The sequence below is a fragment of the Saccostrea echinata genome, unplaced genomic scaffold, assembly GCF_033153115.1.
Source record: "Saccostrea echinata isolate AGI-Se365-2 ecotype Australia unplaced genomic scaffold, CSIRO_AGI_Sech_v1 ptg000054l, whole genome shotgun sequence".
NCBI classification, from domain to species: domain Eukaryota; kingdom Metazoa; phylum Mollusca; class Bivalvia; order Ostreida; family Ostreidae; genus Saccostrea; species Saccostrea echinata.
The window spans coordinates 46,299,917-46,319,300 of NW_026889803.1; the positions used below are offsets into that span (position 1 = coordinate 46,299,917).

The 19,384-nt window shown below is 33.5% G+C and overlaps 2 protein-coding genes across 2 annotated transcripts; both read left to right on the forward strand.

Annotated features, from left to right (window-relative positions):
• The first annotated feature begins 791 nt into the window (after window positions 1–791).
• Window positions 792–5,756, forward strand: LOC133206235 (RING finger protein 151-like). The gene is made up of 2 exons (XM_061342185.1): window positions 792–926; window positions 4,782–5,756. Exon 2 carries the CDS (start codon window positions 4,784–4,786, stop codon window positions 5,609–5,611), a length of 828 nt encoding a protein of 275 aa, XP_061198169.1. The 5' UTR covers window positions 792–926; window positions 4,782–4,783; the 3' UTR covers window positions 5,612–5,756.
• Window positions 5,757–6,433: 677 nt separating this feature from the next.
• On the forward strand, window positions 6,434–12,895 carry LOC133204944 (cytochrome P450 4F3-like). Its single transcript, XM_061340686.1, has 9 exons — window positions 6,434–6,549; window positions 10,147–10,311; window positions 10,489–10,554; window positions 10,656–10,779; window positions 10,862–10,991; window positions 11,456–11,585; window positions 11,795–12,076; window positions 12,174–12,239; window positions 12,453–12,895. The coding sequence occupies exons 1-9, from the start codon at window positions 6,434–6,436 to the stop codon at window positions 12,550–12,552; spliced, it is 1,179 nt and encodes a 392-aa protein (XP_061196670.1). The 3' UTR covers window positions 12,553–12,895.
• The last annotated feature ends 6,489 nt before the right edge of the window (window positions 12,896–19,384 follow it).

Sequence of the window (19,384 nt, forward strand, 5' to 3'; positions counted from 1 at the left end):
TGAAAAATAAAACATTACACGCGTTAAAGATTATAATCAGGAAAACATAAAATATGAATAAGTCATAAATGTAAATATAAGTAATAATGTATCATTTTTAAACATCTATCATGATAAATACGGGTTGGTACGAGATCAAAATTAATTTACCATAAAGCCCTTCGGGCTTTATGGAATTTGATCTCGTGACCAACCCGTATTTATATCCCGATAGATGTTTAAAAATGATACATTATTTCTTAAATAAAACGTTTATTATATTATTATGCAATACTTCCCATCCTATATGATTTTTACAGTGTTATCTGCCTCCTATATCAATAATGGAAACCATTAATATTTCTATCACCTGTTAATCTGTATTTAAATTTATTTTTCTATGTCAGTAAAAATAAGAAATTAAAAATAAATATAAAACAATAAATAAAAAAAATCAGTATCAATTTAAATAAGGAGTAAACTTGCTCTAGACATAATGCACGTGATGGAGCTCTCTTCAAACATTTACACATACATGTGCATGCAAAAGAAGCCTGTCTATCATATGCTCTGATATTTACAGATAGCGATCAGAAAAATTCAAGACAGGGTACCGATAAAATGAGATCAAATGACCTGGCACCTGTCCCATTTTCTATATTATACTCTGCCATTATTTGAACAATGAAACCGTTTATGACTTTAAAATATTAATGTAGTCACCGAGTGTAACAGTCTCAGCTTTGTTTATAAACAATCTTTCGTCTCTGCAGAAATCAACCTGACTAAGATTTATAAATTTCGAGAGTTGCCTTACAGCGATAAATGTGTTGAAACGTACAGATGGGCGAACCAGGAGGGCCATAAAAGCCTTATGTTTCATTCAAAAACAGCTTTCTACCCGACAGTGAATACATATAGATGATGTAGAGGAAACACTGACTATAGTGAGTAAATTATTCTGTGAAATATGTTTCTTTCAAGTGAACATAATTTTGGACATTTTTTCTCAATACCAGGTAAAAGGAAATAACAATATTCTCGATTGGTTTATATAATTTTGAAATTGGAGAGAGAGGGGAGATTTCTGTTGTATTCCGAACGTACATTCCATTAATTTTATAGTTAAGTTTTTTTTTTTTTTTTTTTTTTTTTTTTTTTTTTTTGTAGAAGCTAGAATTTATCTTGCCAAATGAAATATATGGAGATAACGAACAGTATTTAAGCTCAAAAGTCCATTAATCAATACAAATTAGGAGCAGAGCAAACACGGACCTCCAAACATCAGAGGTGGGATCAGGTGCCATGGAGGAGTGAGCATCCCCTGCCGACCGGTCACACCCGCCGTGTCCTCCTTGTCATGATCGGGAAATAACGGAAAAATCCGCTGACAATTCACTGTGTAAATAATGGCCTAACAATTAGTGTGAAAAACGTCAGTCAGCATTTGACTCAAAACATCTTGTTAGCTTATTATTCATACTTGCAAATAAGTGCACTTTCAGGCGGTAAAAAGGAAAAAAGCTTGTGCTCCAATGTTTTAACCTAAGAACTATTCACTTATAAGGAATGTTTGAATAGAACCCTTTTTTGGAGTTAGGATGTCAGTCAGCCTATCTTGCCATGTATTTGCATATATTAGATATACGAGATATACAAGAGACAAGATTGTCAGAGAAAAATGAGCTTTATCATATGTGTTTTCACATTAAAAAAATACACATATCTTGGTTTTGCTGTAAGGAGGGGATCATTATTTGATTTAGGTATTGCTTAAGCTCGTTTTTTTTTTCATTTTCTAAATAAATTTATTTGATATTTTTTTAAAAAAAAATTATTAAAACAGAAAAAAAAATCAAGAAGCTCGAGGGCCTTACGATAACCTGAGTATAATGTAACACTGTAGAGGATCCATAGAATGAATTTAAAATTAAACAAAGTAAGCTGATAAATGAAGCTATGTTGCCCAAAAGAAGGGGAAATAAGATGATCAGGGATCAGCAAAATAATTAATTTAACGTTCAGTATCAAATTTTAAAGTTGATCTATGTACTTGCCTGCAGTTGCCCCCATTTGTCACTACCCAATGCAGACTAAACAAAACAATAGTTCTTAAGCACTATTAGTAAACCCATCTCAAACCCTCTCACACTGGCCACTCTTAGTCTTTGAATAACATTTAAAGTACAAAGATAAGGGGTTTTTTTTGTCCCACTTTTATTTGTATATTATTTACAAGTCTACCTGCATGACCAATAAAAAACTATGAAAGTACTTTTTGTACTAAATATTATAAAAAAATTTGTGTAATTTTGTTATTCAATTGATCTTTCAATTACATTTTTTACAGTGATGAATTATCATAGGTGAATAGCAAAGGGGAACAACTTCTTTCAGGGAATACAAATTAATAAATTAACCAAGTGTGCAGAATTTCAAAAATCTGGTAAAAATACCTTGTTTAGTACAACATTATATACCCTGTTTGCCTCCTAGATGCCCAGGAACAGAAAAGATTTTCAAAGAAATAATGCATTTTCACAATAGATTCAACATAACCCCACACTTACACATGAACCTCTTATCCGGGGCAAGAAATTCATAATTCTGGAAGAGGCACCCTTGCTCGTCATAACCATGTACTTAGTATGTTTGCTAAATACCCATGGGCAGAGAAGATTTTCAAAGAAATAATGCATTTTTAATATTTATTCAAAAAAGCCCCACCCTAACATCAAAATTCCTTACCCTGGGGCCACAAATTTCACAATTTTGGAAGAGAAACTCTTGCTCATCATGACCATGTACTTAGTTTATCTGCTACCTGTAAATGCCCAGAAGCAGAGAAGATTTCAAAGAAATAGTGCAATTTTACTATTTTATCAACAGAGCCCCATCCTAACACCAGAACACCTTACCCGGGGGCTATGAAATTTACAATTTTGGAAGAGGCACCCTTGCTCATCATAAATATGCACTTAGTCTGATTTGGTTAATACCCACTAGCAGAGAAGATTTTCAAAGAAATATGCACTTTCACTATATAATCAATAAAACCCCCTCCCGAACCTTTGACTTTGGGGCCACACTCTTCACAATTTTGGAGGAGGCATTCTTGATCACCGAAACCGTGCACTTAGTTTATCTGCTAAATACTCAGGGGCATAGAAGAAGCTTTTCAAAGAATTTAATGCATTTTTACTTTATAATCGATAGTCTCAGCCCTATCTTTACACCAATACCCAGAGGCCAAGAAATTCACAATTTTGGAAGAGGCACCGTTGCTTATCATAACTATGCACTTGGTTTGTTTGTTTAAAATCCAGAAGTAGAGAAGATTTTCATAGAAATATTGTACTTTTACTATATAATCATATAATCAATGGAGCCCCCCTCCCCCGAGAACCCTGACCCTGCGGTCTCAAATATCACAATTTTGGAAGAGGCAGTCTTGATCATCTTAACAATGCAACTAGTTTATCTGCTAAATACATTTCAAAGAATTAATGCATTTTCACCACATAATCAATAGAGACCTGCCCTAACAGAAGAATCACTGACCCAGGAGCCATAATTTTGGAAGAAGAATTTTTGCTCATCATTACTATATATTTGGTTTGTTTGATTAATATATAGGAGCAGAGAAGATTTTCGAAGAAATAATGTACTCTCACTATATAATCAATAGAGCCCCCCTCCTGCAGAACCCCTCACCCTGGGGCCACAAATTTCACAATTTTGGAATAGGCACCCTTGATCATCATAACCATGCACCTATAGTTTATCTGCTTTATACACACACCCTCTCTCTCCCTCTCTCTCTCACACACACACACCCTCACATACACACACACACACACACACACACACACAGAGAGAGAGAGAGAGAGAGAGAGAGATTAAAAATATGCATTTTCACTATATCATCATTAGAGCCTCACCCTAACTCCGGAACTCCTAATCCTGGGGTCATGAATTTCACAATTTTGTTAGAGGGCGAAATTGTTATTACAATCATGCCAACAGTTTGACTTCTTGATGTGCAGGAGTAAACAAGAAGATGTTTAAAAATGGCACTAATTTTAATGGTTTTAGCCCCAACCCTAAGGCCCCGGGGGAACAGCTAGGGAACATGAAATACGCAATTTTTGTTCCCCTTTACTCATAAATTTTCTATGCCAAAATTGATTGAAATTGAAATTGGTACAGCGGTTCCAGAGAAGAAGCTGAAAATGTTCAAATGTTAACGCACGACGCACGTACGTCGTATGACGAAGGACGAAAACAGATAGCAATAGGTCACCTGAGTAACTCAGGTGACATAAAACAAATATTTATTTTCTATAAACTAAACGAAAATGAATTCAATTCAACTTCCTTTGCTCGAATTTTAATTCTGTAAATAAAATTGAAAGGACATTGTTGTCTGCATTATATTTAAAAAAAAATCGTAAAAACATATTTTAAGCTTTCATGACATTTTGAAAGATGTTACATAGATACCTGAGATACTTTTAATTTCAATGGATTGTCGAATTAATTGTCGGCGGTAAGTGCTCTCCGAGTGCCCGTTAATGTACACGTATAACTTTCTTCTAAATGAAGAACAACAATCTTTTTTTCCATTGTTAAACAATATATGAAGTTGAAAAGTTCTACCCCATGGTAATTGACTGAAAATTTACTAAAAAGAAATAGACTTCTTTATCCAAATTAAGTATTTCTGCAGACTACATGTATACGCCATTACGTCAAAGGTAAATGTTACTCTTAAAAAAATGAAGATTTTGATTTCATTGAAGGTATGGGTTTTGACGTGGAACGCTTCTTGGGGATTGTGAACGAAGGCCTTCTTTGTTGTATTTGTCGTGACGTGTTGGAGGTCCCAGTACAAGCACCTTGTGAGCATGCGTACTGTCGCCAGTGCATTGAGGGATGGTTAGTGCACGAAAATCGATGTCCAGAGGACAGGAAACAGTTGTCGCAGTCAAACCTGAAGCCATTGTTTCGTTATATGAAGAACGATTTAGACAAGCTACAGCTTCGATGCATCAATGCAAACCTTGGCTGTAACCATATTAGTTCACTGGAATTTATCGAAGGTCATGAATCTGAATGTCCACTTAGCTCTGTTCCATGCTCCAATGACAACTGTAATGCTATAGTACTGAGAAAGGATCTAGCAAACCATATGGCTTCCTGTGAATTCCGTGCCCGAGAATGTCCGAACGGCTGTGGCCTGCTTATGGTGCTAAGACAAGACAAAGAGCATAATTGTATCCATGAGCTTAAAACAGCCATGGACGTGCTGCGTTCGGAAATGTCATGCAAGATCGACGAACAGAAAAGAGAAATGGAACTTAGACTGAACACACAGAGATGTCACATGGTCCAGAAGGAATCCTCCATGCAAACTCAGATGGATGAACTCAAGTCTGAAGTTTCAAGACTTTCACAAAAGATTAAGCTTCTAATGGAATTAGAAGTCAAGCGTAGACAGGACACTGAAAGACTAGAATTGGAAAAACGCGAGCTAATGGAACTCCTTCGCCGAAACCGAAACGAGACAGACCGCTCTCCCGGACAAAAAGTAAATAAACGTCCATTTACAGGAAGAGTCACAGCAATCTGATTGTATGGAGAGCTGAACCTTCATATTACAAATACTGTAAGAAACAAACACAAAATAAATTTTTAAACTATTGTAAAACTCAAGCCAGGGTCAAAACTTGGAGAAGAGGTGAAAGACAAACAGCATTTGCTACAAGAGCATATAATTGTACATACACATTTTTAAAAAAGTATGTCAACAACAATGTTTTGTAACAAAATTAAAAGTATAACACTTAACGTTTTGAAATTTTGTTTTTATTTGAAAGGTCAGTGGAAACAGAAATGGCATTGTTTAATTTGCTTTTTCAGGGTTTTAATGATTTTTTTCTCTATATATTGAAACGAAGCACGTACATGTAAAAGCTTGATTCCATGTTTTATATATTATGTTATATCGGAGATTCATTCATTTACTTCTATCAGTAATGTAAGTAGACATAATCCTTGTACTTTGTTTCACTCTTTAAATTCAGTAATTAAGGATTTGATTCTTACGTCGTGGTATCGAATCCCACTGCGGGACGTGGAAACCGGTCCTTCAGTATAAACAGAGGTCCCGTGTCGCAGATTTGAAGAACCCATGTAGACGTTGGCACGAAAAAGATCACTGTTCAATAGTCATAAGTGCTAAGCACATTTACAGTATATGCTGCCTTCGATCGGCAATTGGCGGCGTCCCAATATCAGTGAAATATTCAGAAAGAGACGTAATGCAAAAAATAAAAAAAATATAACAACGGACTCCAGCGTTTACGTGCCTTATAAGAAAGTTCTTTAGCATTATTGTTTTGATAAGTCTTTCTACAATGGTGTTTTCTAAACTGTAGGAGTATCAATAAGCATGCGCAATATCAGTATCAAGGTTGGCAATGACTATTTATTCCAGGGAGAGAACGTCTATACCGGAGGTTATAGGAGTTCTGAAATCAGGAAGGATTTGCCATTAGACATCTCAGGGTGAGAATCTCTCTAGTCCTCTTATTTCTTCCACCAAACGTCGTCACGGTAGCTCAGTCGGTAGAGCGCTCGCTCCGTGATCGGAAGGTCGTATGTTCGAATTACGGCCGCGACTGACCTAAGTCGATAAAAATAGGTAGCAGCTGTTCTTTCACCAAGCGCTCGGCTCTTTGAAGTGAAAATTGTGGGTCTTCTGATAAGACCTTAAAAACCGCGGCCCCCTGTCACGGTAGGCGTTGGCACGATAAAGACTGAAGCCAAATACGTAGGAGGATCAGAGCTATGCATGAGGGAGATAATCCTTAATTTGGAAATAAATTTTAGTAATTTTACCACAGCAATTAGATATATATTTGTATTTTTAAACTACATGTATTACCGAAGTACTTGTACTTAGCTACTGGGCTATAGAGACCCTCGGGGACTAACAGTCCACCAGCAGAGGCCTCGACCCAGGGGTCATAATGTAAATCTTATACGGTACCAATTTTGATGCACCAGCATTTCGACAAATTATGTCTCTTCAGTGATGCTCATGCCGAAACGTTGGAAATCCGAAATATTTAAACTATATACTTGTATTTTAATGTAAAACATTTATTTCATATTGTTGGAACAACTTACCTCCGAAGGCCATAATTTGAACAATGTAGAATCTTCATTACCTCAGGAAGCTTCCACATAAGTTTCAGATTTTCTGGTCCAGTTGTTCTTGAGAACAAGATTTTTAAAGATTTTTTCTATATATAACTATGTTAAACTGTTCATTCCCTCTTGTGGACCCACCATTACTCCAAGAGCCATGATTTGAACAACTTAGAAATCTACACTACCTCAGGAAGCTCCCATATACATTTTAGCTAGTACAGTGGTTCTTGAGAAAAGGATTTGTAAATATTTTTTCCTATACATTTCAAAGTAAAACTTTGATTCCGTATAGTGGCCCCACCCTACCCCGGGGGCTATTATTTGAAGAATTTAGAATCTACACTATCTCAGAAAGCTTCCACGTAAGTTTCAGCTTTTCTGGTAAAGTGGTTCTTGAGAAGATTTTTTAATGACCCCACCCTATTTTTGCCTGTTCTTGATTATCTCCCGTCGAAAAGGGGCTTGGCCTTTCATTTTAAAAATTTAAATTCCATTCACCCAGGAATATTTTGTACCAATTTTGGTTAAAATTGGCCCAGGGGTTCTTGAGAAGAAGTTGAAAATGTGAAAAGTTTACAGGCGGATGGACAGACAGACAGACAGACGGACGGACGCCGAACAACGGATGATCAGAAAAGCTCAATTGAGCTTTCAAACCTTGAAAATCTAATCCAATTTATAACATATATTTACATCTGGAAGTAATCAAGAATTCTTAATACTACTGATTTAGGAAAAAACGGAGTTTTTGATATTGTAAGAAAACTTGAATTTTCATAAGAAGTATCCATCAATCTGTTAAGGTCAATTAATTGATAATGCTGGGTTTTCTTAATTGACTATAACTTTTTTTTATGTTTAATAAAATATGGCAAATTTAGTATTGTTTTTGTTGTAATAGCATGTACTTTTTAAATCTAAAATGATACTAATGAGTAATGCCAAAAAATTGCATCACCTGTAATGGTAATGTAATATATTACTTTCTCAAATCCAGAGTAATGCTGGCATAACATAGCATTACAAAGCATTATTTTGTATATACCTATTTTAAAAAAATTAAAATGGACATGGAAATTATTATGTTAAATTTTTTTTTTCAAATTATACAAATGAATGAAAAACATTAGCCTATTTAATTAACTCTTTATATCTATTTAAATACACTTTATTCTGTTGAAAGTATTAGTACCACACATTAAAACTTCCGTGCTTATTTCAGATCAGTTTTAATTTCAAAGAATATTTTAAAGTTTCTTTTTTTTAAATATCCTTTAAAAATAATTCTGGTATGAGGTACAGTAATTAATGTACATTGAAAACTGATAATTGCCACCTTTTGAATAGAGTGTTATCGAAACACACAACGCCTGTTTTGAACAATTAAAACAATATATTGTTTTGAGAAGTGCTCCAAAAACTAATCCCTTTCCTCTGACTGTCTATATGAAACAATAATTGAGCTGGTCTAGTTTTAGCTGGGTACCCCTTTAACTCACCATAACAAAACCGTTGTACCAAAAGGAATAGAAGAAATGTACATACTGTCCAACCTTCTGACATGTTTTTTCAATGGATTTAGTTTTTGTCATAATTTAAGGCGCTAGATCCAAATAACCTTTATATATCTTATTAAGTTTAGTTTTACTATTTGGGAGGGAGTAAATTGCCCCAAAAGTTAAATTGCTTTATGGCATCAATAGTTACACAAAAAGTGCATATTATCTGAAGTTTGAATAATAAAAAAATATCTAAATTATTTACAGTGTAATAAATACAAGTACTTGAAATCAAATTTGAATTACCATTCACTATGTTTAGTTTTGAAGGGGTGGGATGCATGCTTATGAAAATAGTTGCAAGGTTTTGAATTTTTATTTTTGAAAACCTCCAAAAGTAATGGTAATGCATTACTTTGCTAAAGTAATGGTAATGTAATTCATTACTTTAAGAAAGTAGAGTAATGGTAATTTAATGCTCAAAGTTACAAGCCTGATACACATATAGTCAAAAACACGTGTAAGATGTAGTATGCTTTACATGATAATTTGCATTATTTGTAACGTCCCGATGAAAAACAATGAGGTCAATCTAGTTGACTGGGCCAAAATGGATTCATAGTTCCATATTTAGTCCAGGGAACGACTGAAATTACGCAAAAACGTGATATCCCTTTCCAAAATATATACTGAACTACATAAAGTTTATGGAGATATAAAAAAAAATACTTGCTTAAAGTTCAAAAAGTAAGTGGATGAAACGTTTTAGTGAGGGAAGGAAATGGTTAAAGGTGATGCTCGTTCTGGTGCACGGTGCAGGCGCGGATCCAGGAATTTTTTTCAGGGGGTGGGGGTCACTCCCAGTCAAAACATTTTCCAACCCGGAAATTTCTTGACAAGCAATTTTTCGTGGTGGTGGTTGTGGGGTTCACGATTTCTATGGGGGGGGGGGTATGGGGTCCAAAGTCATTTGTTATATACTTCAGTATATACTTTTAATAACTCTGCAAATTCCAAAGGGGGTTAGGACCCACCCAACCACCCCCAACACCGCCTCTAGATCCGCGCATGCAGTGAGCGTTAATACGGAAAGGAATGTGTCTCAAGTTGAGCATTTTGTAATGAAAGATTGCCGAGTCACAATGAAATAAACAGCTAATGAGCATAACGTGTCTTATGGAACTGTTCAAGAGATTTTGACCTGTTCTGCGTGAACAGTATGCTACGGAGCGTGTCACGTGACGGCGTCGACCATATGTTTTGGGCATGGGCAGATCAGTAGCAGAAGTGCATCAAAGCAGTAGGGGACTAGTTTGAAAAAAGAAAATTAAAATTGAAATATAAAACCCACTTTGATTTGTTTTATGTAAGCTCTTTAATTTAGGACTTCTGTTGAACATAAAATGGACACTGTGTGATAAAATATCATATAATATATCTATTAATATATTTGTTTGTCTCCTGTATGTCTAAGCGTATTTAACCTTCAGAGAAATATAAAGACTCAATCAGACAAAGGCAAGAGTGTGGAAATTTTCAATTTGGTCAGTTCTTGTACCTTGGACATCATACTCAGATGTGCTTTCTCATACGAGTCAGATTGTCAAAACATCAGGTTGGCAATTGAAACTTTACTAAATCCATTGTCATCAAAGTAAAAGTATAGAAATATTTTCTATTGGTTCATGTTTTTAAGAGATCTTGAAATTGATTGTTTTTAGTATTTGGACAATTAAAAAACTACATAGTATTTCAGTGAAGAATATTTTTTTTTATAAACCTTTTTCCTTAGTCGAGACAGCATTCCCTACATCCAAGCTGTGCACGATATTGCTGTAGAATGGACACGTAGAAATAGGTAAAGTTGAGAATTAGGCTAAGATTCCAGCGAAAAGTATATTTACAATATATCTACTACGTAATACTTGAAATATTGATAATTGTATCGTTCATTTGTAGTTCTCCATGGCTTTATACAGATTTTATATATTATTTGACGAAAGGGGGAAAGAAATTTCAAGAAAATTGTAATTTTGTGCACAGCGTAGCAGAGGACGTTATTGATAAACGTCGTCAAGGTCTGGTTAGTGACTTTTTTTCTTGATAAAAAATATTGTCAAAATTTAAAATGAAATAAAATATCAAAAATATATATCATTCTTCAGAAAAATGAAGAAGTTTCATCAAAGAGATACCTGGATTTTCTAGACATTTTACTGACTGCTAGAGACGAAGATGGTAATTGTATGTCAAAGGGAGATATACGTAGTGAGGTGGATACATTTCTGTTTGAAGGTTTGTTAATCATGAGTTTTTTTCCTGAAATAATTAAATATCAGGGAGTATCATTGTCTAAGAGAACCTTTACACACGTTTTGTACAAAATATATATGATTCACTCCTAATGATGACTACGTGACATTGTATTTCTATGAAATACTTTGAAAATAAACATCTAGAAAATCTTTTGACGTATGGAGTTTGCAAAATGCATATGTCAATAACTGAATCTGGCTGTAATTTGTGGTATCATATAGAAAATAGGCATTAAAATACAACTTAAATCTTAGGTAGTGAAAATGGCATATTCGTTTACATTTCAGAAAATATGATAGAAGCACGTGCACTCTAATTAGTATTTTCATTTAATTACTTTTTACTGTCTTTTTGTACAGTGTAGTATGCTGGAATTAATCTTCAACCAAACACTGTATAATGAAATATTAATTAGATTAGCAACATAAAAAAATATAATATAGGTCATGACACCACAGCTAGCGCCATTTCTTGGATCCTGTATTCTCTGGCTGAGCACCAATATCATCAGAAGAAATGCCAGGAAGAAATTGACAGGGTTATCAGTGAAACCAAATCTGGAGAACTTGAATGGTATTAATACAAATGACAGCTTCTTTCTTGGTCTTACTTGATCTAAACAAGAGAGAGAGAATGTTGAATATGCCGTATGCCAAGCTTATAATATATGTTTATCATAATTTTTCTTGATGTTCCACTGGAAGCAGATACAGGTAATTGATATGTAAATTTAAAATCAATGTATATTGTATGCCTTTGAATCTAAATATTTATCAATTTAGGAAAGATCTAGAGAGATTGGAGTACCTTACACAGTGCATCAAAGAAGGAATGCGGCTACACTCTCCTGTCCCAGCGATAATGAGAATCAACCAGTCTCCGATCACAGCTAATAATCATGTTATCCCAGCTGGAAGTGACGTTATCATTAGTATTTACAGTCTACACCACAATGTCGAAGTCTGGGGAGAAGACCATATGCAATTTAAACCAGACAGATTCACAAAAGAAAATATTGAAAAGAGAGACTCATTCGCATTTTGTCCATTTTCCGCTGGTCCAAGGTAAAATGAGTAAAAAGCGTTATTCTTTCTACATTCTGTTTTGTCATGAAAGGCCTGCATAGTACATGGGAGATTTGAATTTTTATTCTTATTACAGAAATTGTATAGGGCAAAATTTTGCCATGAACGAGGAAAAGATGGTTTTAGCAACTCTTCTTCAAAGGTAATTATTTAACCAAATTAGCTGAGGGAAATTTTGCGAGCTTATTTAGTTTTGTTAATAAATTTTTTGAGTGTTCGTGTTTTCTTTTCTTTTCTCTAAGGTAAATGCATTATTCAGTTATATATGCTAAAGTAAATATCATTTAAAGCATTATGTTGAAACTTAAAATTTGGAGTAATGTTTTATTTTTTCTATTCGTACACCATCACAAAGGTTTACCTTTACTTTGGACAAAACTCACATCGTAGAGAAACAGTTGGCGGCGGTAATGCGGGCTAAGAATGGCATTAAATTGTTTGTTGTCTCAAGGTGAATTCTTTATCTACTGTCAAGCTCCAAACTGAGGGACATTGGTCTGATGAATATTCAGAGAGTCTTTTATCACAGCATGATAGTCATGGTTTATATTTTCCGTGGATGAAACGTACGTCATTGAGAGGCAGTTTGCAGTTGTAATGCAGGCTAAGAATGACATTTAGCTATTGGTTGTCCCAAGGTGAACTATATGTTTACTGTCAATCTTCAATAAGGGGAATTAGCAAGATTCCTCTCACAAAATGATCATCTTTGAACTATCTGTGCTTAGGGAACCAGAATGTTATACAATTTAACTATATCTTGAAAACAATAATAAAATAAAACATGATCAAATCTTGTCCAAGTTGTTCTTTTATTTTTCAGGTATTCAAATGTAAAGGAAAATATTAATATTTCAAGAAGTAAAGGTCCTTAACGTACCATAACTTTTCCCATCATAATGTCAGTCATTCTAAAAAGTATGCTTGGCGATTCACCTTGCAACTTGCAGATATTTAAATGAAAAAATGAGCTTTAATAAGGAAATACAATGGTTAGTATTTCATGACTACTTCATATTTTCTATCAAGTGCATCCTTGAAGCAAAAATTTCTGGTTCTGAATAATTGATCAAACATTTTTAATAGGAAAATATCCCCATTATATATATAAAAAAAATAAAATATGGATATATTTCTATTCTGTATATGAATTAGAGTGTATTATTACATTTGTATATTACATGAATAACAAATAAATGCAAAGTTAGGCTTATCAATTTTCTTTTATTCCTTGAAATTGATTTATACATCTCACCAAAAATAAAGTAATACTAAAATAATTTCAATGAATCAAAATTTATTTGCCAAAATTATTATTAAGTGTCTCTGTTGGTTTGTATTTCTCTCAAACTAACAGGTGTTTAAAGTTCCCTGATGCTGTTCCGAGCTTCGACGAAAAAGATTTTTAAGATCCCAATATTTAATGTTACTGTGATCTATATTCAAGGCACGTGGTCATGGTTGGCCTATTCAAAGGTTACAGGGTAGATCCAGTTTTATAAATACAATTGGCAGTAAACAGGAAACAGGAAATTGCTTTAATCTGTTTCTTTTGTGTTTCGAGACCTTTTCACAGAATTTGAAGATTTAAAAAAGGTGTACTTGGCTTTAAAATGTCATAATACTTAATATTCGATTTTGGGATAATTTTCGGCAAAGGTTGGAGCTCAATAGTGAATACTTTTCCTCCGCAAGCCTTTGGGTTGTTAAAGAAATGCGTCTGATGACTTTTTTTGATTTTGTTTGGTAGTGCAACCCAAACTGGAAATGGTTGTGCCCATCCCACAACTGAAATTGCTTCCTAAATACTAGCAGTTAAACAGTTTGATTGATAAATTGTTCATTACACAATTCAGATTTTGCGTCTTATAGAACCTGATACCAAATTGGATTCGGCATGTAAACAAAGTTCTGTTCAAAATTTTTTTTGTATTCTAAATACCGTTCGGTCGGTATATGACCGTTGATAGGGAATGTTTACTCCTCCATGGCACCTGATCGCACCTATGCTGTTTTAGAGGTCAGTGTTTGCTCTGCTCCAAAGTATTGTTTCAATGGACTTTGGAGCTTGATTACTGTTCGTTATCTCCATATTTTATACATGTAACTAGAGCCGGTCGCATCGGCAAAAAGTACACTTTTCTCCCTTTAAACAGTGCAAAGTCACAGAAACTGTATCTGTAGTTCGTTATTTATTGATTGCTTATCTTGCATTTGCCAATCCATTTGCCAATAAAATTGTGAATAAATTATGCCAGATTAATTGTACAAATATTTCTTTAAAAAGTACAAGAACAGAAAGTCTTCAGTCTTTTTGTCTCCTACATTGCACAACATTCTCGAATTAAATCCCCTGATCCTATGACGTTAAAAACCAACCACGTTATACCATAACAAAAATACTTTTTTTGTAAATATCAAAATATATTTATTTTTCTGTCTATGTTTATAGCCATACTAATGTCTATACTTTTACACCAAAAAATTTATATTTCTATTACCTTAGTTTACAATGTAAAAAATATTTTAAAAAATTTATCTACATTGAACATAAAATTACAAATTGTAGATTTTTTATTTTAGTCGTAAGATTTTTTGTGAAAAGGTACACATTCTTATTCATGTAGGCTCTCGACAATTAACTTAAAATATTGTCAAGTTCTAATCCCTATGTAAAGTGAAAACAAAAATTAAAAATTTTGTATAAGCTGAAATATAAAATTTCTGTTCATGTATCGACATAAACATTGCATCATGCATAGCAAAGCTGAAAATCAATCCATAATCATTGTTATATCATTAAATCTTTTAATACACATACATCAATTAAAACTAGTTGGTCAACTATAGATCCGGGCACGTAGCATCAGCGGGGCAAATTTTTTCCAAACATAAAATTTACTATAGAAAATATTCATTGAAAGGCCGGTTTCCCCATCCCAGTTTTTGTTGCAGTATAGTCAAATAAGGGTAATTTAGGAGTGTTCATGAGTAAAATTTGGTACTGAAAGAAGTGCCCCCCCCCCCCCATCCCCAAGAAATAGGATTTTCGAGTTTGGAAAATTATCTGGTTTTTTTTTGCTTGTCAAGTTTTTTTCAGGTAAGTTTTTTTTTCTGGGTGCTTTCCCAACTATAAAAAACGACGCTAGGTCCCTGAGATCATGAAATTCATAGAACTATCTACAACTAGCTTTCTGAAATGCAGCACTATCTGAAATCTCGTATCCCTCTTATATAAAACAAAACAAAAAAACCGCTCTACCACTAGGCTAACGTGATCTTTAAATTTATTTAAAGAATTTCATGTAACTAGTGTTGTAACCAGTAAAAATTCGGATTTAGAATTAGTTAATTGATTTTAAATCTGTTTCTCTGTCCATTGACATATTGCGTTTTACTTTAGTAGGATTTTTCTTATCCATCTGAACCATGACTTTTAAGACATAAAAGACCTAGTAAACTTTAGGTCTTACGAAGTAATCTTAATGGTCCTTTGCCAGATGACTTCTATACTTTATTAACAGGAATTCAACTGTTGGGAATATCAAATACATGTAGTACATTTTTTTTCTTATTATTTACAGACAGTTTACATTTTTCTTTAAGAAGAACTTAAAGTCTATCCCTGATTTCTTACTATGAGAATAGGACGCTTTGTCATAGTTTTCTTTCTATCTTTAAGAATTTAAGCAGATTCATGTATAATAATGTAACTCTGTAACAGAACATTTCATCGAAGAATGGAAACGATGAAATACGTCTTCAGGAGCACAAATTCGACAAAAATGCAACTTTGTAGAATTTTTTAATGCTGACCAGTATATGTACTTTTTATTCCCAGAAAATACTTGATAAAACTGCATTAAGCATCTTGGCATTGAATGGAAGAGATGAAGACAACAAACAAGTGTTTTTTCACATAAATCGAATAAACAATACAAACGGAAAACGGTACAAAAACATGAGTCATGGAAAGCTGGACTCAGGTACACAGGACAAATAAACATTCACAGTCGCTAGTCATACATGCCGTAAAAGATGCGAATCAGAAAGTTAGCACGAAATGATATAAGTTACAGATAAATTAACAACCTTCTTAGACGATTTACCGATATTACAAATACTAGTATATCAACTCGTTCGCGAAATATTTGAAACGTTACTTTTAAAGCAAGAAATAATTTCAAACTCATAATGAACAATATGCAGAAGAACATTGCTCGTCTTGGAAGCCAGTCGACCTTGTTCCATCTAGTTCAAACATATCAAGAATCAAGTGAAATAACTATCCCAGCAGAATTTAAGTAATAGTTATTGTATATTTATTATGGTGTATCCTGATTTATTTGAACGAAGGGCGGTGACGAGTGCGAAGCACGAATCTCCGCCCCTTCGTCCAAATAAATCAGGATACACCATAATAAATATTCAATAACTTTCTTGTATCATGGCCAATCAAAACGTCAATAATTGTTATGTCCCAAATTTTTAAGCATGATTTTAAATTACACCAATAAAAAATATAGTTTTTGTCAGATGGCCGCATGGATATTCTCTCCTTCCCGCCAGCATTTTTTAATTCGCACATGTGTGTGTTCATGAGAAAGGACGTGGGATTGCAGCTCTCCAACTTAATATAAAAACGGATAGTTAATGAAATTCGTAAGAAAACCTTTGGATATCAAAGATGAAAAATTCAAAGTTGAAGAAGGGAAATTCAGGTGTTAATAGAAAATCAAGAAAAAAAGATACCCGTTGATCATTTGACATATTCGAGATCTGTGAATGGTATGAATAAAAACACTGTGTTAATAACTCTTCATCTAAGGATGCTGTACAGATGAACTTAATTCTAGTTGAGCAAAGAATACAGCAAAGATGGTATATCCTTCTAAAAGGCTCTATTACAATAGGTGTGATATTTTAAGATATTTATTTGTGGAATTCATGTCAAGAACTTGATTCCTCGATGCGGTGGATCGATTATTTGCAGAGTTCCGTAAAAACTTTTCGTATTTTGGGATACATGTGCACTGTAATTTATGTGAAATACCTTTATTTCATTGGCAGAAATTTTGTCTTTGTATATAACAAAGTCCATTTAATTCTGTAATTCTTCAATATACATGTAATTTAAAATGTTGAAATCGCCTTGGTGTTCAATAATTTATTTACACGGCACAGTTTTTGCTGACTCCGCCCATCGGTGTATCTCCTGTTATTGTACACCTGACTTCAAAGGAAAAACACCACAGCCATGATACAAAAAAAAAAAAAACTTCAAAATGACACCCACACTTAACTTTCCTTTGTGCATGATCGCCATTACTTCGGCTTTTTATTTTAAAACTTAGCAGTTAGAAGACTTTTGAACCTTTGGACTCGGGTTGCAGTAGTACTACTGTACAAAGATACAGAGGCGTTACTGCTGTTGTGTTCTAGTTTTTATTTTACCTTGATATTGTAAATGCAGACATAAAAAATAGCTGATACTAATCTTTGTATTTACATTCACAAGGCCTAAAATTAGAACAGCTTTGAAACCTGGTTGTGTGGAACGCTAAATAAACATGTATTCAAATATTTGAACATATCTTCAAATAATTTTAACTAGCTTTAATTTACTTAGAAATAGGTACCATTGATTTGAAGATAGGTATAAAAGAATCGAAGATAGGTACAAATCCCATGCATTTAATATAGGCATAATTGATTTAAAGATGGGTGCAATTGAATAAAACTAAATTTAGCTGTTTACCTGTCTGACTAAATAATTGTAGTGAAAGATTTTTACAATAACAATAAAATTCACTCAGTAAACAATATATTTATCTGAAGTTTTTAATTATAGACGGAGATTGAATAACAAATTAAAGAAAAAAATAACATATTGTTACATTCACCAACATTTACTTGTGAACATATCCTCTACTCGATTTATCGATAACTGATTCATGCAATTGCTTTTATCTCCACAAAACCATCTTGATTAGTTAAATGCAATGATAAAATATGTTGCTCAGTATTATCTCTATGTTCTTAATATTTCTAGGTGCAATGGCAACCTTAAAAAAATCAACCCATCACGTGTCCTATATTTATTAACGGTGGTTATATATGTACATATTAGTGTTTTGGAGGAATCAATCATGGCTGCGATCCTTGCGATAGCTCTCGTTACTTTTGTGGTCGTCATAACAACACAGATATTTATCAAGTTCATCAAGTTAAAGTATGCTTACAGAGGATTCCCCGAACCTGCTTACGACAAATATTGGCTACTGGGACATTTACCGCATGTATGTATAATTAAAATCCGCTTATGACGTTCTTCGTTTGTTTTAACGCTCCATTATTTTTCGGGATGGAGACATTTTTTTAATTATGATCAAATTCTTCCCCCCGTACCTCCTGATGCTAAGATTGTTATGGTTAAGAAAATGTTTTAAGCTACTTTATCATAAGAAAAAATGTAGCAATGCTGGGTGTCGAACACGGTACCCTCACCATGCAAGTCGGGTAAGCTATCAAGATCGTTGTCGAAATGATATATAAATTATTTCACAGCTGTTCCTTTGCCGTACTATTTAATACTACAAAATATTTAAATCTATATTTATCTAATTAGACATGTCTGTATCAAATATAAACAACAATAATTACGAGTATTTATGGTATTGGATTTTAAGTCAATCAATATCCTCTTCTTTCTCCTTCCCTAAAAAGGAGTGGGCTTCGCCCTAACAAAAAATACTACAGTAAACTATAGTTTACTATAGTTAACTATAGTAAATCAAGTTTTTACTATAGTAAATCAAAGTTCCAAAGTTTTCACTATAGTAAATCAAAGTTCCAAAGTTTTTACTTCAGTAAATCAAGGTTCCAAAGTTTTCACTGTAGTAAATCAAAGTTAGATAAGTTCCAAAGTTTTTACTATAGTAAATCAAAGTTCCAAAGTTTTTACTATAGTAAATCAAAGTTCCAAAGTTTTTACTATAGTAAATCAAAGTTCCAAAGTTTTTACTTTGGTACTATAGTTAACTATAGTTACTATAGTTAACTATAGTAAACAATAGTTAACTATAGTTTTCTATAGTATTTTTTGTTAGGGCGGCTCCATTTCTTATAAGGAATGGAGAGATACTCAAACATTAACCTATACGTAATGTTATTTTAGGGTACACAATTCCAAAATCTTATTAGCAAAAGTTTCAGACAGTTATATCTATGTCAAGATTTAAAATTTAGTTCATAAAGAGCCCAAGGTCGGAAAGTTTATCAGGTATT

Excerpts from the sequence above, each read along its gene's own strand:
- LOC133206235 (XM_061342185.1), top strand. The coding sequence starts at position 4,784 with ATGGGTTTTGACGTGGAACGCTTCTTGGGGATTGTGAACGAAGGCCTT.
- LOC133204944 (XM_061340686.1), top strand. The coding sequence starts at position 6,434 with ATGCGCAATATCAGTATCAAGGTTGGCAATGACTATTTATTCCAGGGA. Across the intron at positions 10,780-10,861 it reads ATAAACGTCGTCAAGGTCTG|AAAAATGAAGAAGTTTCATC; the intron begins GTTAGTGACTTT and ends ATCATTCTTCAG. Across the intron at positions 10,992-11,455 it reads GGATACATTTCTGTTTGAAG|GTCATGACACCACAGCTAGC; the intron begins GTTTGTTAATCA and ends AATATAATATAG.